The sequence below is a fragment of the Dipodomys spectabilis genome, unplaced genomic scaffold (genome assembly GCF_019054845.1).
Source record: "Dipodomys spectabilis isolate Male_0828 unplaced genomic scaffold, ASM1905484v1 ptg000411l, whole genome shotgun sequence".
Lineage (NCBI taxonomy): Eukaryota > Metazoa > Chordata > Mammalia > Rodentia > Heteromyidae > Dipodomys > Dipodomys spectabilis.
In genome coordinates, this window is record NW_024871088.1 from 717,920 (window position 1) to 745,080 (window position 27,161).

Consider the following 27,161-nt stretch of genomic DNA (forward strand, 5'->3'; position numbering starts at 1 on the left):
CCCCATGACCAACAAAAAATAAAATATACTCATTACCTGACTTACAAAACAGTAACCATTCTGTACATCACCTTTATAATAATGATACTTGTACTTCACAATCCAATTTGAAACCCCTTTGTATTGCTACATAGAAATTAAAAGGAAGAAAAAACCTTCACCTTCTTTTTCCTTGTGTGCAGGGGCAGAGACTTGAACTCAGCCTCTTGTTCCCGTTGGCTTCCTTGCTTACCACATGAGCCACCCACCAGCCTGGTTACCTGGAGATGCCAGTCTTACACTTTGCTGCCCTGGCTGGCTGGCTTGCAATCCTGCAGGCGTCAGCCTCTTAAGGCCCTCAGACTAACAGAGGTGGGCCGCTGATTTGTTTCAGGATTTTCTAAGGGCAACCAGGAAGTTACCCACATATGAGCCTTGGGCAGGTCCTCCCTGACAGTGAGACGAGTTTACTTCAAAAAAAGTCTTTTAATTGTTCAAAATAGCACAAAACAACATCGCACTATGGTAATATTGAGTCACGGGGTTACTCTACAATAGAGGAACGGGTGGTGCTGTTCTCAGAAAGGAGAAATCCAAGGGCGCTTGGGAGAAGAGACGGGGTGGGGGGCGGGGCAAAACAATGGGTCCAGGCTAGTGGCTGCAAGGTGACTAAACGTGACATTTTCCACAGAGAAATATACTATAATACACGGACCGGAGGCCCACAGGGTATGGGCCAGAGGTTGGGGGATAGGGTGGGGTGCTAATTCTCCCCTCCCCTGCTAAATCTCCAGGCAGAGCTGGGGAGACTGAAAAGGTCGGCTATTCAGTTCAAATCCTTCTGTGGCCTGCCTGCAAACCTTATTATTCATTGCCTAAAGCTTGGGTGCGGAGCCCAAAAATCCAGACCCCCAACCCTGAGTCTGGACCCCAAGGGAGAAGGGCTCAGCCTAGGAGACAACACAGTCAAGCCCAGAGCTGGTGGTCAGCCAACTCTCCAGGGATTACCTGCCACGAGGGCCAGCTCCCACCCTTGCCCCTCCCCGCCTTCCCGGGCCCCCCCTGCCCCCCCCCGCCCCCAGTGGCCGCCAAAGCCAGGGTCAATTTCTGAAACAATGATGCTGAGGGAGATGAGGCCTCTTCCAGGGGAGTGCTCACTCACGAGGCAGCTCACCCTTTCTTTGTCCCAGAGGCATGGGGACAAAGGGCACAGGGGTTAGTTGGAGGAGACTAGACTGGGTATTGACTACCAGATCCTACACGGGAGACCCCAGACCTCTCCTGCCCTTGCTGACCCCCGCTGTTTTCTCCAGAAAGATCCCTGTCAAGGATTAGCCAAGGAGAAAAAAACAAGAAGAGAAAAAAAAAAGTTACACGTTCTGTACACAGCTAACAAACAACAACAAAAAAAGGGGGGGCCAAAAACCCCACACGCTAAGGCTAAAATTACAATAAAAATGTTAACTTCAATCTCAACTTAAAAAATACAACAAATGCAGCAGTTGTGAGCGGCGCCGGCTCCGGGCGCACGGAGGATTCTGGAGGATTCTGCAGCCGCTGCGCAGGCTTGCCTTCCAGGCTCCTTCCTCCCTTTTGCTTTTTCCTTCTTTCTTTTCTCTTGGTAAAGGGGGCGTGGGGGGAAGGCAGGCGCACAAAGGCCTCTGAGAGGTGTGGAAGCTTCCTGGGGGTTTGCCTGGCGAGACGCGGCTGGCGAAGCGAGAGGCGGGGAGGTGGTGGGACACAAGGGCACTAATGTAACAGGATCTGACCTGGCCTCCAAGGAGGCAGCTGGCATGGGGCTCTCCCCTCAGTCCTATGGGCCTCTCACCCTGATCCTGATCGCCCCTCAGCCGGGGGCGGGGGCCAGGACCCCAGAACATGATTGGGCCTGAACTTGGAGAAGCGGGCACTATCCGCTCTGAATTTTTCTCTTCCCCCAAGGTCTCTGGAATTCTCCAGTCTTACTCAGTCCTGGGGCGGATATTGGGTGGAGGAGGAGGGAGGGAAGGAGGGAGGAAGGGAAGAAGGGAGGAAGGAAGAGCCCAGCTCTCTCTCTCGCTTGCTTGCTTGCTCACTGCTCTTTCCAATCTGCCTTCTGCTTCCCCCCAGCAGCAATGGTTGAAATGTGCTTTCTTTCGATTCTTGTAAAAAAAGAGGCGGAAGGGGAACGCATGGTGGGTGGCCAGTGGCTGGTGAGGCGAAGTACAAAGGCCAGGCAGGCAGTGCGGAAGGGGAGGGCCCTGGAGGGTGCTTCCTGAAGCAGAGGGGGTCTGGAGGAGAATCCAGGTGCTGGTCAGCTCAATCTCACTGGCCATCTGCCTTCGACTTCTTTGGAGCAGATTTCCTTTGAAGACAGAAAAAAGGCAAGAGCTCAGTGAGGACTGGCGAGCATGGCGAGACCCAGGACCCGGGACAGGCCGAGCCCTGAGCCGGCGGCCCCCACCCCAAGCCACACAGGTGACAAAGAGGACTTGCTTACATCTCCGGAGAGGACATGGGCCGCTTGCTGGCTGGCTTGGTGCCCGAGCTGTCTTTACTGGTTTCTGAAAGGAACAGGGGACGGTGAGGAGACCAGTGAAGAGCTGAGAGTGAGAGCCAGAGCCCGTGGCTCGCGCGCCTGTCATCTCAACTACTTGGGAGGCTGAGATGTGAAGGTTGCAGTAGGAAGCCAGCCCAGGCAGGAAAGTCCATGAGACCCTGATCTCCGTTTAACCACCAGAAACTTGGAAGTGGTGCTGTGGCTCAAAGTGATTCAGCAAAAGAGCTCAGGAACAGCCCCGGAGTTCAAGCCCCAAGACCAACCAAGGAAAAAAGCAAAAACAAAGGCTGAGAATGCTTTTGTGCCCTCTACCCCTGCCTCCATCGGGCCCCTCCGTGCCCCCTTCAGAGCTACATCCCTTCGGGTCCTCCCAGGCCACAGCCTTCACTGCTCAGCTCCTGCCTGGCTGCCTTTCCTGAGCACAGGGGGCTGCCCCGCCACACACACAAATGCCACCACCTTACCCGGCTGAGCCCGAGTACCCTAGTCTAAATATGCAGTTAGGGTCTTGAGACATGACAGGGTTCCACTCCAGAGCGAACGGCGAGAGACCTTCCAAGAAGCTCACACCTTGCCATTCGTGTGCTTCCAAGCCTCCTGAGTATAGCTAGGGTCCCTGTCCTACCCGCTACCTCTCCTGTACCCCCATACCTCTGGCTGTGCTCAGCCCTATGCAGCACCCACCTTGCAACCACCTCACTTGCGTGGCTGGGCCATAGCCCTTCTCATTCCGGGCGGCGATGCGGAAGATGATGGCGGGTTTGGTGGTATAGTCAATGTGGGCATTGGACAGGCTGGACGACTGCACTAGGCAGGAAGGGCTGGGCCCGCAGTACACTCGCATGAAGGCCAGCTGCGCCGGGGCCGAGCTCTTGGACTCGCCTCCGGCCTGGGAGCTCTGGATGGCCAGGTACACAGAGTACTCGATGATCTTGCCAGACGTCACCGAGGGCGGCTCCCAGGTGAGGTGGGCACCATCGGGACTCTAGAACCCAAGGCAAAGTCAAGCCGTGTCTTATTCAGCTGCTGTGGTGACTGCCTACCCTGCCTGTACTCAGGACAAGGGGGTAAGGAGCTTCTAGAACTGACTGTTCCTAATCCCCCCTAACGCCACACACATCCCAGACACCAATCCCCTCTAACGCCACACACATCCCAGACATGGCCTCTCAAGTGGAAAAATAGAGAACCAGGACACCAAAGTAGCCCTTCAAACACCTTATGTCACTAAGTGTATGAGATGCAGGGTCTTATCCCTGAGAACCCTGAGAAATGGCGCTCAAGGCATCAGAGCCCTTCGGGATATGTGCAGGACTAAAGAACACGCTGTCAGGCTGGGAAGGTGGCTCAGTGGTAGAGCGCTTGCTTTGCATGCATGAGGCCCTGGGTTCAATTCCTCAGCACCACATAAGCAAGAAAAAAAAAAAAAAAGACTGGAAGTGGCGCTGTGGCTCAAGTGATAGAGCCCTTGCCTTGAGCTGAAGAGCTGAGGGACAGTGCCCAGGCCCAGAGTTCAGGCCTCACGACCAGACCACCCCCCCCCCCCCCAAAAAAAAGAACACGCTGTGCACGGGCTGTCTTGCATGCAGCGGCTGCTCACTGAAGCTTAGCTGCCAGGTTACCACAAAGTGAGGCTAAGAACATGGAGACCTTTTCCTGGTTACCCTGGTAACCAATGGCAAAACCAGGCTCTTGACATTCATTAACCAATAGGCAGCAGCCTTTCCCCAGGGGGTGGAGCTGCACCGGCCAGGCCCTCCCTGCCCACTGGTTGGCATACTGAATACTGCCTCCAGGTAAGACTCACTTTGCTAATTTTAATGGCACAAGGAGCTCCTGGAAAGCCAGGCAGACAGGTCTTAAAGGCCGATATCTCACTGAAGGGCCCCCGGCCACAGGCGTTGATACCAGCAACACGAAACTTGTAGGCTGTGCCTGGCTGCAGCTCCTGCTTCTTCAGCTGGTTATAGTCAGGGACTGTGCTCGAGTCATCCTGGTGGAAAGAAGGCAGAACAGAAGAGACTAGCATGAAGCCAGCATGTCATCAAGAAAGCAAGCTCATATGCGAAATGAACCCCAAATGAACCCTGAGACAGGGACACAGGAGGTTTTATCTTTGTTGCTGTTGTTTTTGTTGCTGTTGTTTTTAAGGTACTTATATTATGTGATTTTTTTGTTTGTTTTGTATGTTCTTCCCCCATGGTAATAACCCATTGTCACTGTATTTCATTCCAGCTCTGCATCTTGTAGATACATTTGTCTAATTTGGGGAGGGGAAGGAAAGGGAAATAACAAAATACTGAAACAAGGACACAGGTTGAATCATTGTAACAATAAGATGTACTAGGCACTATGTTGAAAACAAACTTTACAACTTGGGGTGGGAAGGAAGGGACGGGAGTGGTAACAATGCTGGATAGGAAATGGACTAGTTACTCACATAACTGTAACCCCTCTATACATCACCTTTATAATAACATAAAAGCAGCGAGCTCTGGGCCTGGGGGCGGTGCTCATTGGCACAGCGCTGGCCTAGCACAGGTGAGGCCCCAAGCTCCATCCTCAGCACGTGTTTCCCATCCTGGGAAGTCTGCCGATGCCCCAGGACTCGGGAAGGTCAGCACTGGCTGCCCCTTCGCAGCAAGGCCGGGCATGGTGGGCATGGTGAGGCTGGAGACTGGGTCCTGGCAAAGAAGGACCAAGATCTCTTGCTTTGCTCCTGCTTTGGATGGAGGTGCCCTCAGGATTCCTGCTATTCAAGTTGGCCCAAGGACAGAGTGTTCGGTGAGCCCCAACTCTGGGTGGTGGCGCTGATCCTGCTTCTACAATACTTGTTTCATGTACCCCCCTGCACTGCTACCTCCTGGCGTCACTTACATCCAACGGGACAGCGTCTTCTGATGGCAGAAAGTAGTGGGTCACCATTACATTGGTGCCCTTAATGACCCCCACGTCAAACCACTGGTTCTCCTTTTTGACGGGGGCTTTGCTGGGTGGGGGTGGCAAGTCTGGTTTCTGAAAATGTAAGAGAGATGAAATTAAGGCCCTGGGGCCTGGTGGCAGTGCTGACCCCTTGACCCCCAGCACACACAACTCACCACGCCCAAAGTCTCAATGCCATTGGCCACTTCAGTCAGGGTAGCCGCAGCCTGCAGCTTTGCTGGGCTGGCCACAACAGGCTGGGGGGCCACGAACGTGTTGGATGGAGCCAGGCCTGGGAAGAAATAAAGAGTTCATGGAACTGAGCTGGGCACTGGCAGCCCAAACCTACATCCTAGCTACTCAGGAGGCTGAGATCTGACGATTGCGGTTCAAAGCCAGCCTGGGCAGGAAAGTCTATGAGACTCTATCTCCAATGCGGTTCAAAGCCAGCCTGGGCAGGAAAGTCTGTGAGACTCTTTATCTCCAATTAACCACCAGACAACCAGAAATGGCACTGTGGCTCAAGTATTAGAGCACTAGCTTTGAGCAGAGCTCAGGCCCTGGGTTCAAGCCCCATAACCGACCAACTGACCGACACACCGATATACTGACACACCGACACCCTCCCCCACCCCCACAATTTGTGGGAAGGGCCTCTGTTCAAGGCCTGGACCACTTGATATCACCATACCATCCACACCCCCAGGACTCAACTCTAGCAGTAGGAAACGCCTTTCCCTCCATCAGCATTCCCTGGGGGTAAGGCAGGACCCTGCTTACTTTCGGTGGCCGTAGAAGGCAACAAGGCCACCGTGTTGGGGACAGCCCCGGCCAGCTCGTTCAGACAGTTGCTCTCGATGGTTGGGTCATTGAGGCTGTCGGCGGGGGCCAGGGCCTCGGTGGGGAGGTGGTGCTGCTGCTGGGCCTGGGCCTCCTGCAGCTGCTGCTGCTGCTGCACCAGGGCAGCCAGCTCCTGCTGGGTCAGCACAATGGGGATGGTGGTGGCCTGGCCCTCCTGGCCTTCGGCTGAAAGGTGTCCCAGCTCAGCCTGGGTCACGGCCGCTGCCGCCTCAGAGGTATCCATGGGCTCCCCCGTACCTGTTCCGGGACCAAGAAAAACAACGACTCAAAAGGAACTCCGACCCCTGCCTGGGCCTGGCCCAATCCTCGCTGGGTAGCTGGCCGTGTCCCTGATACAGACCCAGACACTCACTGTTACCAAGACCTCGTTTCTCTGCAAGCTTCTGTCCCACCCCTACTCGGGGACAGGTTCTATACCCTGGCCAATGGGCTAACCCCCAGGCCGGCCCATCCGTAACCTACCCCCACCCTGAGGCCCAAGGTACCATTCCTGCAGGAGGTGAGCCGTGGCACCTCCACCTAGGGCTGTCATTTCTCCCCAGGGTGCCCATCCCCGGAGGCTGCCGGTCGGCACCTACCCATGACGGCCTGTTGGGCAGCCTGGAGCACTGCCTGGATGGCCAGGGCCTGAGCTTCCTCTGTGGCTGCAGCCTGGGCAGCTGCTTCAGCTGCTGCAGTCACCGCCAGCTCCTCGGGGGTGAGCCCTGTCACCATGAGCGTGGTGGTGCCCGCCTGGGCCTCAGCCATCAGCTCTTGGGGCAGGGACAACTGGTCTACTTCAGACTGCGTGGGCGGGGGCGGCTGGACCACCACAGTGGCCACTACTGCCGAGCTGGCAGGCTCCTGGCCCGAAGATGGGTCCCCCGTGCTGCTCAGATCCACGGCGGCCTGGAGCTCAGGGGTCTGGGAAGCTGTCAGGACCTCGGTGGATTCCGCCATCAGGGGCGTGGCGGTAGACTGCAGGAGTTGCCGGGGTGGCAGCTGCTGGCGAGGCCCTGGTGAGATCTGGAGTTCTTCCGGGGGCTGCAGGATGTCAACAGCAGAGAAGGGCATGTCAGAAGTTTCTGTGTTGGCTATGGTCACTGTTATGGTGGCCGGAATGGGGACTTCGGAAGTCAGAGCCCCTGGGGCAGTTTCAGTCAGTGATGAGATCTTCTAGAAAGGGAGAGAAGCCCCCGTCAGAGGGGAGGAGAGGGAGGCTAGAAGCAGGCAGTGATGCCGAAAGAGGAAAAGAAACTCCCATCTTTCCCTGCAAACCTACAGCATCTTCCTCCCAGGCCAGCCTGACCCCATGCCAAGCGTGGCTGGGGATGGCTGGGGTGCTAGATGTGGCCAGGCAGGGAGATATGGTTGAGGACTTCTCCCCTCCCCCCCAGTATGACTCTTCTTCAGAGACGCTTGCTTCCCGCTTTCAACAGAAGGGCACTGCACTCCCGTGGCCTTACTTTTATTACAAGCTACAGCAAATGACAAGCGATGGCGTACAGCTATGATAGGAAGGAGGTTTAGAAAGAAACCACCATCAGCAGTCTCTCAGCACGACTGGGCTCTCGCCTCCTGCCCAGTAGACACCCAGGTTGCCCTTTTATGGTCTGAAAAAGGAAACCGGGAGCAGGACCTTGCCCGGTACAACAGTGACATCTGGTGTCCAAATCTGGAACAGCAAGGGCCAGAGGCAAAGCGGACGAAGGGATCCTTTGGGGGCTCTTACCGGCACAGAGGGGCCTGGTACTGGTGTGGACTGTGTCACGGTGGTCACCGCTCGGGGCAGCGTGGAGGACACAGTCGTGGTGATGGCACTGGAGCTGGTGATGTTTATGCTGTCACCCTGGGTGCTCTCCGCTTCCCCCTGGTCACTGGCAGCTGGTGGGGGGTCTGGGGGGGGGGGGTGACAAGGAGACTGGTTGGCCTCCATGGGGCTTCCAGTGTCCTGGAGGGAGGGCCAGCGGAGTGGAGACGGGCCATCTGCTAGACACCTTCGCAGGTGAGCGGTCGGCACAGCCACACATCCCTGCCCCACCCCAGGCTAGACTGGGAGGCTCCGCATGTGCTGGATTGGCGACAGGCTGTCCCGCCATCTTTGCTTTCATCCTCTCAGGTGTAGGCCACTGGGCCGCGAAGGCCTCCACTCACCTTGGTTTGAGCTCATGTTGGAGGTGACAGTGGTGGCTGTGTGCGTGGTGCCCGTCTCGTGGGTCTCACAGGGAGGGTTGGAGCACACCCTCTGTGTCGGGAAGGGAGTCAGCAATGAAGCACCGGCCTGGGAGGAGACGGCGGACTCTAGGGTCCTGTGAGCGGGGGCGGCGTCGGGCAGCAGGGCGCCCACACTGACTGACATGGTAGTGCCAGTGGAAGTGGTCTGGTGTGTCTCGCAGGGGTGGCCTGGTGGGGGCTGCTGCCCGCCATCGGGCTGGCCTGCACCCCCGTTGGCGGTGGCAGTGGTGGCCGTGTGAGTGGTGCCCGTCTCGTGAGTCTCGCAAGGCGGGTTGGAGCACACCCGCTGGGCGCTGCCCGCATTGGAGGTAGTGGCGGTGTTGGTGGTGCCCGTCTCGTGGGTCTCACAGGGTGGGTTGGAGCACACTTGGGTCACGGTGGCCGAGGGGCACAGCAGCGCCTCCAGGGCCGTCACAGTCATGGTGGTGCTGGGCACTCCCGGGTGCAGGCTCTCGTACAGGGGCGCAGGGATGCCCAGCACAGTGCCAGGCTCCCCGGCCCCCATCACGGGGAGGGCCACGGTCGGGGTGTTGGAGGTGTAGGTGGGATGGGGCTCCAGCTGGCACCCGAGGAGCACGTCCTTGCTGCCGGGAGCGCTCAGGCTGGCTTTGCTGCTGCCTGGAGGGGCAGGTTGCACAAAAACAGGGCTGTGGGCCGCAGCCTCCAGGGCAGCGCTGGGCCTGAGCATGGGCCCGGCTGAGCGCGGGCCCCCGGTGGCCATCACAGTCACAGTGGTGCTTGTTGCGCACATCTGGCGGGCTTGGCACGGAGGCTTGACAGCGCCCGGGGCTCCCTCTGACACCCCAGGAGCCACAGTGATGCGGACCAGAGTGGGGGTGCCCGAGGCGCGACGGGCGTCTCGCTGCTGCCGGGCCCCCATGTTGGACATGGCCGTGGTGGCAGTGCTGGTGGTGCCCGTCTCGTGGGTCTCGCAGGGCGGGTTGGAGCAGCCATGCTGCCCGGCTAGGTTGGACGTGGCTGTGGTGGCTGTGTTGGTGGTGCCTGTCTCGTGGGTCTCACAGGGCGGATTGGAGCAGACGCGGACCACGCTGCCATTCTGCTGGCCCACGGCAGAGGTCACGAGTGAAGCTGCTTCCTGTCTGTCACAAACAAACTGCACTTGGGTAGGCTGGGGGTGGCCCCCAAGGTTAGCCACCACGGTGGTGGTGGCGGTGTTGGTGGTGCCCGTCTCGTGCGTCTCGCAGGGCGGGTTGGAGCACACCAGGGTCACCGTGCCAGGCTGCACATCCCCTTGCCCCGAGTCAGCAATGGTGACCGTGGCCGTGGGCTGTTCTGTCGTAGGTGAGGCCAGAATGGACACAGGAAGGTCATGCACGGGTTGGGCCTCCACTCCACTGGGTGCTGTGATCAAAGTCACCTGGGTAGGCTGAGAGACGGGCTAGGGCAGACACGAGACTCCAAGTTAGTGCCAGGCATTATGTGACAGCTCTCCCACAGGGCGGAGGTGCCACCCATGCCAGCTAGGCCCACCAGCTGTATCTCTGGATCTGCCATGGGGAGCAATCTCAAGATCAACTCGCTCTGCGATCCTAGGACACTGACTTGTTCAGAGACCAAGAAGGATCAGGGGTGGAGCTAGAGGCAAGCCCTCAGCCAAGAAAATGGAGCCTGTCCACAATGTGCCACAGTCACCTACAGATGCTCCGCCACCTTTAGGAGAGGACAGCTTAAGAAAATACATCAAGAGAAAAGCACGGTCTACGTGAGTAAGGACATCAACCGTCACATCCTCTACCCTGGTAAAAGAACCATCTTAATGTTTCCAAACTGGACTCTGCTCAAAATGCGCTGTCTGCGTGATGGGCGGCAAGGCAGGGACTGTGCAATGGGGGAATCCGCCCAGGGATGGAAATGCTGCCCGGCCGCCCACAGCCGAGCCGCATGGGTGGAGAATGGAGAGGGGCTGCGAGGCCTATGTTCCCGTGAGAGGGGGCAGATCCTCCGGGCCGGACTCACCTGCATGGTGATGGTGGGGGTGGTGAGGCCACCGGCAGCTGTCAGGGTAGTCTGGGCCGCAGACACAGTGATGGCAGTAGGATTGATCACCTGACTCGAGAGGGTGGCAATGGTGCCCAGGGTGGTAATGGGTGTAGCCAGGGAGGCGCTGGTGCTGTGGGCCCCAGCGCCAGCAAGGCTGGTAGAGACGGTACCCGTCACTGTGCCTAGGGTTGTGACACCTGAGGAAAAGGGAGGTAGAGGTAGAATGAGGCCTGCTGCCGCCGCCGCCTCCTCCCGAGGAGCCTCTCTCCCTGAACGGGGTTGGGAGAATGCGAGCTCTGGAGTACAGCCATCGGAGGCAGAAGGCTCCAGACGGCACCTTCCACGACTCCCCCAACAGACTAAGGGGAGGCGGCCACAGGGAGGCTAAAGGGATAGAGCCCAGCATTGCTGAGGACCTGGCCTGCTGGCTACACACCTGTGGTGCCCTTCACAACCAATGTGGTGACGGCTGGCTTGACAGCGGAGACGGTGACAGGGGTGACCAGGCGAACGCCGCCCATGGGCACGGTGCGGAGGATGGTGCCTGGCTGTCCAGGGGCCCCCTTTAGCACCACCTGGAACACCAGAGCAAAGTGCCGCCAACGTCACTCCCAGGCTGGCTGGACTGCGCTGCCCCTCCCAGGCCCATCAGGAGGGCACCTATGGTCTGCGGGGGGTGGACTGCCCTGGATACTGTGGTGAAGAGGGGCCGCAAAGGCCTCACCTGGGTCACTCCTTGCTGCCCGTGGCCTGTAGCAATCTTGGGAACAGCGGTGATGATCTTGGCGGGTGTTCCAGTCCCCGAAGTCATAACTTTGGTGGTGATGATGGTGATGGGGGACTTGATGCCGGGAGTGCTGGTCACGCCTGCATGGGGACACCGAGAGCGTCAGAGATTGCTTCCCCACACCATGCTTCTAAGCAGTTACCCATGCTGTACGACAGGAAGGTGAAGCACTACCAATCAGGACCCTACCACCCCTCAGCAGCTCACATGCCTCACACCAACGGATGGAAGAAAAGTCAAGAAGATTGGCAGAGGGAGGGGCGGGGAAAAAAAGGTGGGAGGGAGCACCTGGTCTCCTACTTTCCCCACCCAAGTTACTCGCTGGCAAAGGACTCCAGGAAGCCATAGGCTGGAGCGCCTCCTACCTGTGGCACCCGCTTGGGTGATGATGGCCGACATGGGGATGGTCTTGATAATGGTGGTCGTGCCGGGTTTGGTGGTACTGGGGGAGACACTGCTAATGCCCAAGATGGTGGGCTTGGTCCCGGCCCCACTGGCCTGAGTGGTGGTGATAATGGTGGTGGGCTTGCCATCGGCTGAGGTCACCAGCTTCAGGATTGTCCCTGCTGGCAGGGGACCTTTGGTCTGGAAAGGAGAAGATGGGGGATGAATGGCACCACTCCCGGGAGAGAATGCTTGCTGTAGGTACCCCAAGGAAACCAACACAGGAAAATAATGTGCAGCACAACTGACTGTAATCTGGGACCGACCGACAATATTAATATTGCTCTATCCACTGAGCTGAGCTGGATGTATACCGGAAATAGAACAAGTCCTCAAATATACAAGGCTGGTTTATTACTGTACTAATGGCGAGCTAAACAGCTCAGAGAACGTTCTAGACACTGTGGGCAAATGTGACTGAGCAGCAGGACTCACTGAACCATACACACAAGCTTGTGGGATCTCCTGCAGGCAGAGAAGAAGCGAGAGTGTTCTCGTGGCGCAGTGCCCATGGTCTGGGGCCCATTTCCAGGAAGGCCTCGCAGCTTACCTGGATGATCTGAGTCACGGGGCCTGTAGACGCTTGGCCAGTAACAGCTGAAGTCTGAACTGGTTTGGTCTGGACCACTGACATCACTTTCCCCAGATTGGAAATCTAAAAAGGAAAGCATGAAGTAGGCAATGATCTGGAAACCAAACAAGGGCATGGCCTGGGACACACTTCTGGAGCTGGCCCCGGGGCAACGTGTCACCAGGGGCAGCCAGTGCCTGTCACTCACCAGAGCACTGCCTCCTGGGACAGAGATAGGGCTTTTCACCAGGGTGATGGTCTTGGTGACACCGCCCACTACCGTGGTCACTACTTGGGCTTGCTGAGCCACCGTCACTGTTCCAGACTTGTGTACCGTGATGATAGGGCGGGTAGATGTGTTAGCCGCAGAGGACACAGATGTGCCCACTTGGGCAGCTGCGGTCTTCAGCATGCGAGTGGCTGGGTTGCTCACCTGGAGAAAGCAGAGGCAGGTGATGAGCAGGGTGCTGAGGCAGAGACTATACGTGCGCATGAGACCAAATGCCTGTGCCTCAGGCGCAACTGGCCATCCTCAGCTGGAGGCGCAGCTCTGTTTACTGAACGACAACCACAGGGCTCGCCCAAGGCCGCCACACACCGAAGGCTCACTGCTAACTCCACAGCCTGATGCCAGCACCGATTATGCCCTCAAGGGCTGGTCCAAAACCTCGTAGAAATCACTTCTTTAGAAATCACTTCTTTCCGATGGCTGATCAGCATTAAGAAGCCCATAGCCCTGAAGCCGCTGGTTGAGAAGCAGCTGTAGAAGACAGATGCTCACCATGACAGGGGAGGAGGCCACCTTCACAGTGGCCGGGAGGGTGGTCGTGCCAGGTGTGACAGCCACAGTCTTGACAATGGTGGTCCCCGCTGGGACACTCAGCACAGTGGGTGCCGAGGAAGGGGGGATTTTCTGGGTGGCGGCGGCAGCAGCTGCTAGGGCAGCCATTCCACTCATCTGTGGGTTGCTGCCAATCACCTGTGGTGAGCACGAGGTGTGTGAGCCACGGGGACACCGACTTCTTAATTCCACAGCCTCCCCAGAACCTGCCAAGAGGCTCAGCAGCATCCTTTGCTTTTGCCTGCTGCTAGTCCCCTTGTTCCTAGTCCCCAAGAGCAAGGACTTGCCTCCCCGCCACTGAGCAGGAAGCCAGCCAAGAGGCAGGAGCTTCCAGGGTTCCACATCTTCTATAAAGACCACGGGGTCAGGCCTAAAGTGACGACAAATGCCTGTAAGCCCAGTAACTCAGGAGGCTGAGATAGAAGAACCACACGTTTGAGGGCAGCCCAGGCAACTTAGTGATGCCCTGTCTCAAAACAAAGAGCTGTTGAGTATATAGCTTAGTGGTAGAACACCTGCTTGGCATGCTCAAGGAGCCAGGGTTCTATATCCAGCACTGCAAAGCAAAACAAACACGCAAAAAAAAAAAACCCCTCACAGAGCCAAACAAAGCTCACTTCTCAGAGGCCTGGGTCAGACCCAGATGATCAGATTTTCCCCTCAGGCTCCAGGACAAGGAAGTCCACATCTAAAATGCCCCAAGGATCACATGGAAGGTTAGGTCCTTCTGTGGCATTAACTTATTAACTCTCAAGCCTGCCAGAGACCTCAGCCTCAGCGGCTTTCAGGACAGGACAGGCATATTACACGCATACTGTAGACAGCAGAGATGCTGGGGGAGGTGGGAGCTCACCACCTCCCCCACCTCCCCCAGACCTATTTATTCTATCAGGCCAGAAATCCTGCATCTGTTCCCCCATATTCCCCAGCTCACCGTCCCCTGGGCACTCTGTGTGGGCACAACCATTCGTACACCAGCAGGCAGGGAGGTCACAGTAACAGGGGCTTTTCCAGCTTGACTGGCAGGCCGCATAGTGACCAATGGGGTTCCTGCAGTGGCCTGAGGCCCAGTCACTTTGAGAACAGCAGGGACACCTGATGAGACAAGGGAATCAGGGATCAGCAAGTCGCCTTCCGCACAATGTCCTCTGCCAGAGGTTCAGTGCACACCTGCACATGCTTTCTGTGTGGTTCTCCTGCACGCCCTCGTCGGCGCAAAGTCCCCGTGAGCAGGACAAGGGGAGTCTCCTAAAGAGCCACCAAGCACCTGTTCACTGAGCAGCCCCTTCCTTCTGATCCCACCCCCACCCCCGGTCCGGTCCGGTCCGGTCCCTGGCTTACCTTGAGTCCTGGCTGCGGTGGGCACAGCAATGGAGCTGCCTGGCACGGTGGGCAAAACCTGGATAGTGGTAGTGGTTGGGGGTGCGGCGGCGGCAGCAGCAGCGGCAGCAGCAGCTTGGGGCAGGAGCGTGATGCCTACTTGGGTCAGCGGCTGTACAGCAGGCGCAGCTGCTGCTGGGGCAGGGCTCTTGGGAGGGTTGGCAGGCACGGATGGGACTGGATTGGGTGTGGGGGAGGTGGCGGTAGCAGCCGTGGCAGGAATGTCATATTTCTGGAGCTGAAGAAGGTAACTGTCGGCTGTTGCCACTGCCCCCCAGCTCACCTCCAGAGAGTTGGTATTAGCTCGTACCAGTTGTACTCGGGCTGGGGGCGGTGGCTTTTCTGTAAGAGAACATCACTGGTAATGAGGGCAGGGGGCAGGGAAGGGTCTGTTAGCTGTGGGGCGGCGCGGGGTGGCATACCTGTTTCCAGGTACCAGAGATCCTTGCAGCATACTTGGTTATTCCATGCCTTGCGGTAGCCGTCGCGCCCACTCCAAATGTACAGGCGGGTGTTGATGGCGACTGCACAGTGCCCAGCACGGGCCCGGGGAATGTTGTCCTCCAGTGTGTCCATCAGAATGGTTTCCCAGGCCATGGTATCTAGGGATGGACAGCACTGAAGGTCAGCAGGGAGAACAGAAAACACCTATCCCTCAATTTCCAGTTGCTTTCCGGATTTTCTTTGTCAGGGTTAGGCTTCTGAAACCAGGAAGTGGTAAGAGTACTCAATGAAAGCAACCAAAAACCCCAAAGCAAAAAGTATCATAAAAGAAATAAAAGCCACACAACTGGTAGGGCACCTGCCTATCAAGTGTGAGGCCCTAAGTTCAAATCCCAGTACTACCAAAAAAGAAAAAAAAAAAGATAGTCATGCTCCCTCACATCTTACACCTCCTAGAAACGTGGGTCTCATGTGGTGGCGTGGGGGGTTATGGGAACCCAGGCACCACTAGGGTGAGCTAAGTGCTATAATGTATGGGATCTGTGCAGCACAGTTTGATGATATCTGACAGCAACTCTTACCTCTGGGTTTTTTTTTCCTCTCATTTTTCATTTTGGTTTCTTTTTTGTTGTTGTTTTGAGAAATGGAGTCTATGTTGCCAGGGAGGTCTCAAACTCCTGACTCAAGTCATCTTCCTGCCTCGGCCTCCTGAATAGCCGGGGCCATAGATGTGTATCACTGGCTAGCTACCTCTAGGCTTTGGGCCTTTGAATGCACTTGCACTTGAGGTAGAAGTGGTGCAAGGATACTCACAGGAGCACTGTGTGAACAAGTTTCACCACCACCATGATAGCAATGCAAAGACTGCAGCTGCTCACTGTTGAGCGATGTGAAATGATCTCCAAGATACATAGTCAATGAAAAAGGGCCAGTGGTCCTGGGGAAAACGTGTTAAGGACCCAGAGCTATTGTATGTATGTAGGATCCCTGAAGGCAGAGGGCATAAGAAACTGCTCATGTGGCCACGTGAGACCCGGGTAGGGGTGAGGGAGGCAGCATGCCATGAGTGCCCGTGTACTTTGGGCCATCAAACTGTGTAACTGAAGGGCCTATCTGAATAGTTAGGAGGGGCACTGCTTCAGAGCACTCAACCCACTGGATATTTCTGGTGAATTCTAGGAGTCGAGGGACTGGCTTCGCTTCCTGCACACCCCACAAAGCTCTCAGGGATGAGGAGGGCTAGCCTCCCCAAGGCTTCTCCAAGCCCCAGGAGGCCATACCCAGGTTGAGACAAGCCAGCGTGTTGGTGCACTTCCACTCCTTCTCGTGTGTAGCCACTTTGACATCATCCATGACAAGAGGCACCCAGCCACCAAACACGTACATTCTGGAAGAGGATGAAGAAAAGCAAAAGATCATAGAGAATCTGCCAAGCCTACCTCCTCTGCCCACAAAGTTCTCTCTCTACCCAGGAGTTTCTGGGGTACACAAAATCTTCTCACGTGGCCCTCTCTCAACTACAGGCTCAGCCCTCACAAGCGCGGTGTCACCTCTACAGCGAGAGAGCATCGCTCAGCTCGTGTACAGCTCATCTTACCTGCCACCACCCTTTACGATGCTGGCACTCGCAAAGACAGTCGCATTTAATGGAGGATGGAAAACAGGTCACATACACCCCCCCTTTTTTGGTGCTAGTACTGGGGCTTGAACTCAGGGCCTCGTGCTCCTGCTTAGCTTTCTCATCCAAGGCTGGTACTCTACAACTTGTGCCACATCTTCACTTCTGGACTTTTGTTGGTTAATGGGAGATAGTCTTGGGGATTTTTCTGCCCAGGTTAGCTCTCTCTAAGCGTAGATCCCCTTTACCTCTGCCACCTGCATAGCTAGGAATAATAGGCACAAGCCATCAGAACCGGGACAGGTCATACTCTTGATGCAGTGTGACAGGTCCAGAAAGAGTCTCAGGCAAGGTTCCCTGTAGAACCCCTGTACTGAACCTACCTTCTCTGGGTTCCCCCAGGGATTGTGATGGGAAAACGCCAGCCAGGCAAGCAAGAGGCCTCCTAGGGTCCTAAGGACTGTCACAACCAAACTGACTGGATACACTTCAGGGACAGGGGAAAGGCTAGGCCAAGAAAAGCAGCTACTCACTTGTTTCCTATAGTAGTTGCAGAGTGGAGACTGCGAGGAAGGGGTGCCACCCCACTGAGGCTAGGCTTGTTCCATGTCAGCGTCTCTGTGGAGACAGAGAAAAAGGTTATCCATGCTCAATCAGACACAACCATTCTTCGGACACAGGCAAGGCAGGCTCTGACTCAATGCAAGCACTGTATCCCACATCTCCCAAACAACCAGATTCAGCATTTTCCAAAGGCGTTTCAGCCATCCTGGCAATCGAGTTTCTTCCAAAACAACTGAGTGCCTGCTACATGGTGGCACTATTTCCAGGGATGGAGTTGGGGGGGCGTGTGGAGCTCATCTTTCAGCTAATGAACTTCACTTCATTTTCTTCTTCTTTTTTTTTTTGGTTCAGTTGTGGGGCTTCAACTCAGGGCCTGGACGCTGTCCCTGAGCCTCTTTGTGCTCAAGGCTAGCACTCTACCACTTTAGCTACAGTACCACTTCCAGTTTTTTTTTTGTCAGTCGTGGGCCTTAACTCGGGGCCTGATCACTGTCCCTCAGCTCTTCAGCTCAAGGCTAGTGCTCTACCACTTGAGCTACAGCGCCACTTCTAGTTTTCTGGTGGTTTATTGGAGATAAGAGTTTCACGGAATTTCCTGCCCGGGCTGGCTTTGAACCGGGATCCTCTGATCTCAGCCACCTGAGTAGCTAGGATTACAGGCGTGAGCCACTGGCGCCCAGCTACACTTCCAGTTTTTGAGTGCATAATTGGAAATAAGAGTCTCACGGGGAATTTTCTGCCCAGGCTGGCTTTCACACTGCGATCCTCAGATCTCAGCCACCTGAGGAGCTAGGATTATAGGCATGAGCAACCAATGCCTGGCTATCTCTGGCTTTTTGACGGTTCATTGGAGATAAGAGTGCCACGGACTTTCCTGCTTGGATTGGCTTTGAACCAAGATCCTCAGATTTCAGCCTCCTGAGTAGCTAGGATTATAGGTGTGAGCCACTGGTGCCTTTATCTTTATTTTAACAAATGCTACCAGCACAGGGCAAAATAACGGATTCCATACCTAGGGAGCACCAAGCATCCTGTCGTCAGCCATGTGGCGTGGAAAGACCTAAGGGGGATGCATGGCCAGCAGATTGCCTTGGCTCTGAGGCTACTAGAGGCGTAGCAGCATCTTACCAATGTCCAGGGTCCAGAGGTCCCCCAGCCTGCAGCCACTCATCCCTCCATAGATCACCAGCTTGGATTTCTTATTATCTTTCTCAGTGTAGACCACAGCAGTATGAGACTCCCGTGGTGGGGGAAGGACCCCGTAAGTGATGGGGATGTCCCAGGCTACCACTCCGGAGCCTGGTCGTAATTCCAGGATATATAAATCATTCAGGTACCTGATGAAGAAAGAGAAGTTATAGCAGGCCTTGTTTGCATGCAGAAACTTCACCAGGTTTAACCACACTGGACCCTCTAGAGGCTATAAAGAGCAAAGGCCATGTGCATTCCGAGTTCCTCTTCTACCCTTGCCCCTGGGGAAGGGGCTGCCACAGGCTCTCAAGGACAAGTCCAACTGGAGTAACAGGAGGGGTGTATGAGGCGCGACGGCAGCCTCGAGTTCACACCCAGTGCAGGCCCCTCCAGGCTGCCCTGCTCACAAAGCCAGGCATTATATAAAGGCCTCTGTACAGTGAGGGGGTGTCAGCTTGGGACTACCTCCAGACAGAAAGGCTTTTGGCCACGGGCCTTGGAAAATACCCATCAGGAAACTCGCAGGCAGCAGAGGCTGAGAAAGAAGGAACCCAGCTCAAGCTTGGGTCTGAGGAATAGGGAGCAGTCCAAAGCAAAACAGGGTTCTGCTGTCTTGCACAGGCCTCTTTAGGGTTTTAGGTTTCAGAATCAAAAAGCTTGGTACTGGGCATCTAGTGTCACCCTCGCTGACTACTCAGCACAGAAGATGAGGCAGTGGAGGTTAGTTTGCTGGCACATCCAACATTATTTTCTGTGCCAGTACTGGGGCTTGAAATAAGGGCCTGGGTGCTGTGCCCACGCTGTTTTACTCAAGGCTGGTGCTCTACCACTTGAGCTATGGGCTCCACTCCTAAGTTTTTCTTTCTTTGGTGAATTAGAGATAAGAGTCTCACAGACTTCCCTGCCCGGACTGGCTTTGAACCATGATCCTCAGATTTCACACTCCTGAGGAGCATGATTACAGGCATGAGCCACTAGCACCCGGACCATCTGACTTTGGAATTTCAGTGAGCCCTGTGCCTGGGCAAGCACACCTACCTAGGCTGGGGTCTACAGCACAAAAGGACAAAGCCTCACCTTGGAATGTTGTTCTTGGGGTCTTCACTATCATTGGCCAGACCCCCAAACAGGTAGCATTTGTTGCCCACAAGGGAGAAGCTGTGCCCAAGCCGAGGGCACGGAGGGGGTCCATTTTTGGGTGTCTTTGCTTTGAGTCTCTTCCACTCCCATCGGCTCGCCTGCAAAATGAAGAGAGCCTCATTCATTTGTGTCAAACTCCAAACCCGACAGAAAGAGCACCACAAGGGTGATGTGGGGCCAGAGGAGGCAGTGTGAGAATCCGGGCCTATGGATAGGCAGCTTCTGGGGAGCTATACACTCCGTTACCTGCAGCTCGTAGAGGTCGTTGCTGTATTTCCCATATTCCACCATCCCACCAAACACTAGCAGGCGAGTACCGTCACACACGAAGCCATAGGCTGCACACCCTGGAGGGATGTCCCCTCGCACAGCTGGGATGAACCACTGGTTGGTTGCTGGGGGAAAAAATGAAGCACAAGTCAAACACCTAGGAGTCTCTTATTAATAAGCCTCCATTCTTAGTCCTCCAGTCTGGTACCCTCCACCCCATCTAGTCGTCAAACATGGCCAAAGAAAGGAGGGGCTGAGCCACAGTACACTGTGACTTGGGCCCCATCGCTGTCACCTTGGGCCACTCTAGTCAAGCCATCTGCCAGAGTCTTGGACTTCCAACTACACAACTGCCCATGTCAACCTGCTTTGGTCAAGGTCATTTCAGCAAGCAGGAAGTCACTGACCAAGATAATTCATCAGTTTCTGGGGCTCTCTCTGACTACTGACTTCCTTCCCTGATTGTTCACAAGATCACCACAAACTTCTATGCCAAAAGTGCCCCCTGGGGCCCCATGCTCCCCCTGCCTGCACTACAGGGTCAAGGGAGCCACAGCAAACAGCTGCACCTGTGGGGGGGGGGTCAGGGAAACACAAGGGCAGGAGGCCAACACCTCCTATGCAAACAGCTGGTGGCCTGGCAAGGGGGGGGGGCACAGCCAGACCCAGCCTGCAGGCAGAGAGCGGTGGAGACAAGAATCCAGCCTCTGCTCTAACTTCCCAGGCTTCACTGTCTCCTACTCCGACTTCTCGTCTCCTAGGTGATGGTCTACAGGCTCTGTGGCAGCGCCAGTGCCCCTCCCCCATGGCCACCATGCCTACACCACTCCAGAACACTCTCAAGCCAGAGGTGGCAACCACAGCAAGGACTATGGTGACAGCAGCTTTTCAAAAGCCTTTTACACTTGCAGCCTCTGGTAAAGATGGCACCATTCCCTACTTTACCTACCTGGTGCCCTGCTTCTTCACCCAGTCCCCTGTGCCTCTCACATCTATGGTGCCAGGACTGCCCAGATAGTGACATGGGCAACTGTCTTCCTCTCTCATGCAACTTTATTTAAAGGACATGTCCCTCTCCCCAAACTCCAAGCTGGGGACCAAATACAAATGCATCAGGCCCAAGTCAGTTTGGTTAGATCTAAGGAAGCGGGCTACAAAAAGGAGGTGAAGCTCAGGCCCAGGGGCAGTGGCTACAGCAGGCGAAAAGTTTGTGAATCAAGACAATTCTGGCGCCTGGGGAGCTGACTGGGAGACCAGGATAGTCCTCTGGGAGGAGACATCTTGGAAGGCTTCTGAAGACCAATCTAGAGTGCTTACTGCTCAGCAGCCTACTTTCCCCACAGGAATACTAGGATACTGTGATAGAAAAAAAGAAAATATAGCTGGGTGCTGGTAGTTCACACCTGTAATTATAGCTACTCAGGAGGTTGAGATCTAAGGATCAAGGTTCAAAGCCAGACTGGGCAGGAAAAGATCAAGAGACTCATTCCAAAAAGCCAGAAGTAGTACTGTGGCTCAAGTGGTAAAGCACTAGCCTTGGGCAAAAGAGTTCCAGCCCTAGGAATGGTGCATGTGCATGCGCACCCCCCCCCCCCACAAAACATATGGGACTTGGAAACCAAAAGCTCTATGAAAGTAGAGAACAGGAAACCCTGTTATTTCTATCCTTATTCAAATGCATCTCCAAAGGGGAGGCTAGCCATTATCTACCCTCAATGTACCCTAAGAACTCAAGTCCTAAGCCATCAGTCTGAAGGTTCCAGTGTCTGGCAGCCTTGCAGGAGGAGTGTCTCTTCACACCCTCTCCACAGGTGCTTTTGGAGCAGCTGCTGGGTGCCTCAGTGGCTTAGCTGAGTCACTGAGAGACTAGAGGCTGCCTAGCACCCATCCGCTGCCATCTTCCTGAAGTAGTGCTGGTACTGCCCATACACAAGAACGCGTGTGCGCATGCATGCACTCACACCAGATGCCAGCTCCCTACCTCGTTCTCATAGTGCAAACATGAAACAAGAAAACCAGGAGTTTGCAATGCCAAGGCAAATCAACCTTGCCTATATTGGGATAGAGGGCCTCACCCAATCCCCAGGAGTTTCCTCCAAGTTACCAGGAGAAAAGCCAATAGAAGGCAGCCTCTGCCTCAGCGTAGCTGTCAGTTGATAAAGGAGAGAGCCTAAGAGGGCTATGACTCACCTGAGGTCACTGGAGCAATCAGAGAGATGAACCCAGTTGCTCACTTAGCATGATCTGCCCATTGTCCACCTAAGGGGCAGCCAGCAGCTGCCCTCCCTCACCTGCATGTGCACAGCACCTAGCTAAGAGCCATCAGTCAAGGATGAGGACAAATGGTTAAGAGACAAATGAGCCTGAGCCACAGCTTTCCCACCACACTGATCACCCTCGCTGGCTCAACCAGAAGTGACCTGCAATACTCCCTAACCTCCAGATGACCAGCCAGCTCTTTCTGGTGCACCAACAGGTGCTGAAGTAGTTCTAGAGTATTTCAGGCAAGGCAGGGACTCTTCCCATCAAAAGAGTTTGTCAGGGAGTGCAGATCCTAGTAGGGAGGTAACTCTGTCACTCCTCATTTCACCCCCTGGTAGAGCACAGTGAGTTCTCCTCCTCTTGTCTTTTAAGCCCAACAGCTACACTGTCTCCCCTCTTATCACGTGTATGTGTGTGTGGGGGGGGGGTATCCTGCAACTCAATCCCGGGGTTCCTTATTCTGGACATGCCCTGGCATGTCGCTTACTACCCTCCAGGCTGACTGACAACAGAGGAGAATTTAGGGGGAAAATAGGCCACCCAGTTGTGGAACTCTGAGCGAGGTACTATGTCCACCTTCCCTTTCAACTAGGACAAAGCCCACTTCTGCTTCACCAGGTCTCCCATCCCTCTTCATAGGATGCCAATTCCATTGGTAGTTGCTGCTGTCCCTTCACGACCTAGAGACTGACACCCAAGAAGCAGAGCAGATGGTCAAGTTTGAGGAGTCTGCTTCCTTTTTGTTCGATCTGTCACATCAAAGCATTTCTGGTGCAGCAGGCCCCATGCGATGAGGCAGAAGAGCTACGTCCTATCTCCCATCTGGTAGGAAGGCTGTGAGCCCTCCTCCAGCGAAGGGAAGCACACCTGTAAGAGCTGAGAATGGAGTGGACCCCTGGGAACAAAACAAATGTAACAGAAGCATGACTGGCTTCTGAGAAAAGGTAACACTGTAGCCAGGCCCAGATGGGTGAAAGAGATTTCAGGACAAGGCAAACTACTGGGCTAAATCCGGAAGTCTCTTGGAGAATGTGGTAAGAAGTGAGGAGGGACTGCTGAGGCGGAGGGAGAGCAGATGTGATACCAGTTTCACTTAGTGATCAGTTAGCTAGGCATAGCAACAGAGGGAAAGGGAGGTGCTTTAAAGGCGGCAGCTGGCAGCCAGTTAACTGAGACACAAGCGGGACAGACAGTCCTGGTGAACGTTGGGTTCCCGCCCAATTCCTCCACCAGCTGGTGGAGGTGACCCTGGGCCTCACTTCCCCTCTTTGGACCCCAATTTCCTCAGCGACAGAAACAAGGAAGTCCCATTCAGTATCTCCCAAATTTCCTTCGAGAGTCCATGACACTGACAAACCACTGAGGCCAAAAAAGGCAGCAAGGGCAAGCAGTCACACGCACAGCGGCTTCAGCAGGGTGCGCTCCACTCCAACAGGCGCTCTCAATCCTTTGGCTCAGGGCCTCTGGGTAATCTACTTTGTCTCATGGAAATGAAATTCCCTGAAGACAAGAATAGCAGCTACCCTACCAACTACCAAAGGCCAGTCAACGGCCCCCTCTGGTGTTGTGGTAGCTGCCACCAAAGAGGAAGAACCTGTGCTTGCTTTCTGTCTCATACTGCACCCCATATATCATCACCTCCAGACTGCACTGCTGACCCAGTCAGCAAGGCATGCACACCCCAAGAGCCTTCAGTACTGAGCAAGGCATCCAGACACGCCTGGTCTTCAGAGAAAAGCCTTTTCAAGGGCTGATTCCACAGAAGGTGCTAGGGGCAGAGTCGGGGGAAGAATACCTTCTACAAAACCAAGGTAAGTAAGTGGGAGAGGCTGCAGTTGGAAAGGCCGGGCAGCCAAGATAGCATCAAGACCCATTAGAACCCAAGAGCTTGAGCTGGGCACATCCTGGATCTGCCAAAATAATGGACACAGTTTGGAGAAGAACAAGTCTCCTAGTTGCTCTTTCAAGTCACCTAAGAAATACCTTGTGATGATTTCCAAAATGCTACCCTGACTGTAAAGGATGGCTAGCTAACACCCATCTTATCTTTGCAGACTGGTTAACAGAATGAATGCCAAAGTGGTCAATTCATTTTAATAAACTAATGAATATGCAGAGGCCCCAGGGAGCCAAGGCAGGGCCTGCAGTGGACTTTGGAGCTGACTGTAATTAGGCCCCTGCCCTACTTTCTAAAATTGCATTTCCCTGCCAGGGAGCCTGCTCCAGGCCTTAAGAGAAAGTTGGTCCAAGGAGCAGAGCCCAGTGCCACTCCTGGCTAGGGCATCTCTAAAAACAGCCCTACCACCAGAGAGGTTCCATCCCTGCCCTTGGCTTTAGCTTACCGGGCTAATTCCTGTCCCTGCAGCTGCCTGGGCCCAAGCCCCAGTGACCCCCCCCCTTTCCTGTGGAGGCCCTGAGAAAAGCCCTGCTCCCTAGAGGCAACAGGTGCTGAGGAGACCAGGAATGCAAAGAGTGAGCAGCACCCTGCCAACCTTTCAAAGTCAACTTGGTAGGGGGAAATAACCTCAGAGGCACTGGAGGCCCACCCCGCACTTGCACCAAAACTCTCTCTCCTGCTGCCTGTTGCCAGCCCTGGAGCAAGTAGACAACTGAGGCCAGTCAGAAAAATGGCGCTTGCGGCACCCATCAACGCGAGAGGAGGTGCCTGGGAGTGACCAGTAGAGCTGTGGGAAGATGAACGAGGGAGAGGGGGCAAAGGAGCTGGCAAGTAGCCATGGCATACAAAGCAATGCTACAAGACGGGAGCTTCCTGAATCCCACCAGTGCTGGCTGCTCTCCTGCCCTGCTGCGGTCCTCCACACTCATAGCCCAGCCTCCACGAGACTGGAGCAAGGCGAGGGTCCTTAGGGCCACTGTGCTACTCCAGGGCCAAGAAGCCACCGCAGGGGAAGGATGGGATAAAGCTGTGGTGATGAGGCAGCAGGCTTGCTGCCCTAGAGACTCAACACGGCGACCAGGCAAGGGACATGTGGCTCCCATGAGGGAAGGGGCAGAGGCCAGATGGTGTGTCAGCTATACCTGCAGAGGCCCCTCACAATTAACAAAAGCTTGGTTTTAGGAGGGAAGGGAGAAGGGGCAGGATAGCCGCTTCCGTGACACTCAAGAGGGAAGTGCTGGACCACCTGGCCTACTGCAGGGACATGAATTCATCTCCTCAAGGGAAGGGACCAGACTGGGGGAAAAAAGGGATCTCTCTGTCCCTCCTCCCCCACATACCCACATACACATACACACACAGTAAATAAATAAATAAATAAATAAAAAGATGCAGAAATGCCAAAGGCAGAAGGATGCACACCCACTTATCCTATGGGTCTCTAAGAAGCCAGAGGCATAATGTGGGAAGTGGTTCGGTAGGCTGTTACAACTCTCGCCCCTGAGAGTGCTTTCCTCGGTTTTACTAGAGGCAGAGAAGGTATTTGTAATCTGGAATTGGTCATTTCTCCTGAATGGGCATGGGCACCCAGGATGAGGAAGAGAAGAGGAGGGGGCCACCTCCGCCCTCCTCCTCCAGCCGGGTAACGGGAGTACGTCGGAAGTCACCAACGGTGCGATACCCTACTCCTGTTCCCTCCCCTCCGGACTACGGCGTTGCATCCAAGTAACAAAATGTAACACCGAAACCCCGCAAAGTCCGGGGGTGTCAGGATGGGGGAGAAGACCGAGGAAGAGCAGAGAAACCGGCAGAGCAAAACGGGGAGCAGAGGAGTGCGGAAAGGGAGGGGGAAGGGGGGGGAAGGGAGGGAGGAAAAAGAGGCGGGGGGAAGGGGAGGGGATGAGCAGAGAGGGAAAGAGGGAGAGGGAGATGGAGGGAAGGATCTAGGCGACCCAGCGGGCTTTGCACTCACCCGTGTTATACACGTGCAGTTCGTCCACTATCCCTTCATTGCCGCCGCCAAATACCACGATGAGCTCCTTGATGGCCACGGCTCGATGGCCGTGGCGGGGTCGGGGCACGGGACCCGACCAGCCCACCACTCGCTTCCAGCGGGGCTGTAAGAGCACCGCTGGCGAGTTGGCGGGCGACACGGCCGAAGCCATGGTTACAGGAAAGGGTGAGGTGGAACGAAGTTGCCGAGCAGGAAGGGAGACCCTCAATTCCGAACACACACCCCCTTTGGTCTAAGGCAGCTCTCACGGAGAAGCGGCTGTTCACACCGCGGTAGACGACTCCATGGAGGCCGCCATCTTAACTACCCCCCTACCCCTTGGCTCTTCCCCTTCTTCTCACTCGCCCGGTCTTCTCGCAAGATTTCCGGAACTGTCGAGCACCTAGGCCCAAAAAGCTGGAGGCCACTGAGTCCCGCCGCCCTGACTATTTGCCTGGATCCTCCGGCTTACAAGCTCGGGCGAGAGGCTCTGGGAGCCGCCATCTTGAGACGCCTCTCTCTCCTCCCTTCCTCAGTCGTATCCCTCCCCCGCCGGAAATGGCGGAGCCCCGGCCCGGTTCCCACACCCCCAAGTGCTCAGCACTGGCTGGCTTCCGGGGCGGGTGGAAAGGAGCCACAAACGCCGTGATCGTCTCAACCCCGCCGGCGCTTAAACCACAATTGTGGGAGTCGCCATCTTGAGACCGTCCCGCTTCCCCGCCCAGCAGTTAGTAGAGCCGCCACTCCCAAAACAACCTCGACACTCCTAAGGAATGGAGGCGCGCCCAAAGCCAAGGCAACCAGACCGATCTGTCAGGGACTTCCCGAGAGCACAGGCCGTACAGGTCGTGAGGTCTTGCACCTCTCCGTTGAGTTCGTCTCCTGCTCAGGCTGCGCCTGTTGCCCTGGGAGCCGCCATCTTGAGACTACCTCCCCCTTCCCCCCTATTCTCTTCCTCTTGGGTTAGTTCTTCCAATGCAAACCAAATGCAAGGCAGTGTCCGGTCTTCGCTTCCCTCTTTATGACTCCTTCCCACAGGAGCCGATCCAAAGAGCCAGAGCTAGGCCTCGAGGTGGCAACTGTACGGCAGGAGGAGCGGTAACGGCAGGGCTCTCATGCCTCCTCCCTGGGAGCCGCCATCTTGTGTAAAGAAGTAACAACTAAACATGGCGGCGGCGGTCGGGCGAGGGGGTGGAGTCGGTCTACGTCATCGTTCCCCCGCCCGCGCACGGCTACGCCTCTG

At 55.6% G+C, this 27,161-nt stretch overlaps 1 protein-coding gene across 4 annotated transcripts; it reads right to left on the minus strand.

Moving 5' to 3' along the window:
* Nucleotides 1–1,046: 1,046 nt before the first annotated feature.
* Hcfc1 (host cell factor C1) lies at nucleotides 1,047–27,127 on the minus strand. Of its 4 annotated transcripts, none has more exons than XM_042667451.1 (26): nucleotides 25,898–27,127; nucleotides 19,743–19,891; nucleotides 19,434–19,594; nucleotides 18,294–18,502; nucleotides 17,135–17,219; nucleotides 16,264–16,370; nucleotides 14,962–15,141; nucleotides 14,501–14,881; nucleotides 14,094–14,254; nucleotides 13,100–13,297; nucleotides 12,527–12,751; nucleotides 12,298–12,402; nucleotides 11,669–11,888; nucleotides 11,241–11,383; nucleotides 10,953–11,091; nucleotides 10,493–10,713; nucleotides 8,435–9,914; nucleotides 8,013–8,176; nucleotides 6,880–7,054; nucleotides 6,221–6,541; nucleotides 5,617–5,732; nucleotides 5,396–5,533; nucleotides 4,326–4,511; nucleotides 3,203–3,503; nucleotides 2,459–2,522; nucleotides 1,047–2,323 (listed from the first exon to the last, which is right to left on the minus strand). In XM_042667451.1, exons 1-26 carry the CDS (start codon nucleotides 26,088–26,090, stop codon nucleotides 2,284–2,286), a joined length of 5,862 nt encoding a protein of 1,953 aa, XP_042523385.1. In that variant the 5' UTR covers nucleotides 26,091–27,127; the 3' UTR covers nucleotides 1,047–2,283. The 4 variants fall into 4 exon arrangements, with proteins under 4 accessions (XP_042523385.1, XP_042523384.1, XP_042523383.1 ...); XM_042667450.1 differs by having other exon boundaries at nucleotides 6,221–6,538; nucleotides 6,880–7,324; XM_042667449.1 differs by having other exon boundaries at nucleotides 6,880–7,324.
* Between the last annotated feature and the right edge of the window lie 34 nt (nucleotides 27,128–27,161).

Bases quoted from the DNA above. Each gene is read 5' to 3' on its own strand.
- Hcfc1 (XM_042667448.1), bottom strand. From the start codon at position 26,090: ATGGCTTCGGCCGTGTCGCCCGCCAACTCGCCAGCGGTGCTCTTACAG. The intron at 19,595-19,742 runs GTAACGGAGTGT...TTCATTTTGCAG, and splicing joins ACGACCTCTACGAGCTGCAG to GCGAGCCGATGGGAGTGGAA. The intron at 2,324-2,458 runs GTAAGCAAGTCC...CTGTCTTCAAAG, and splicing joins CCCATGTCCTCTCCGGAGAT to GAAATCTGCTCCAAAGAAGT.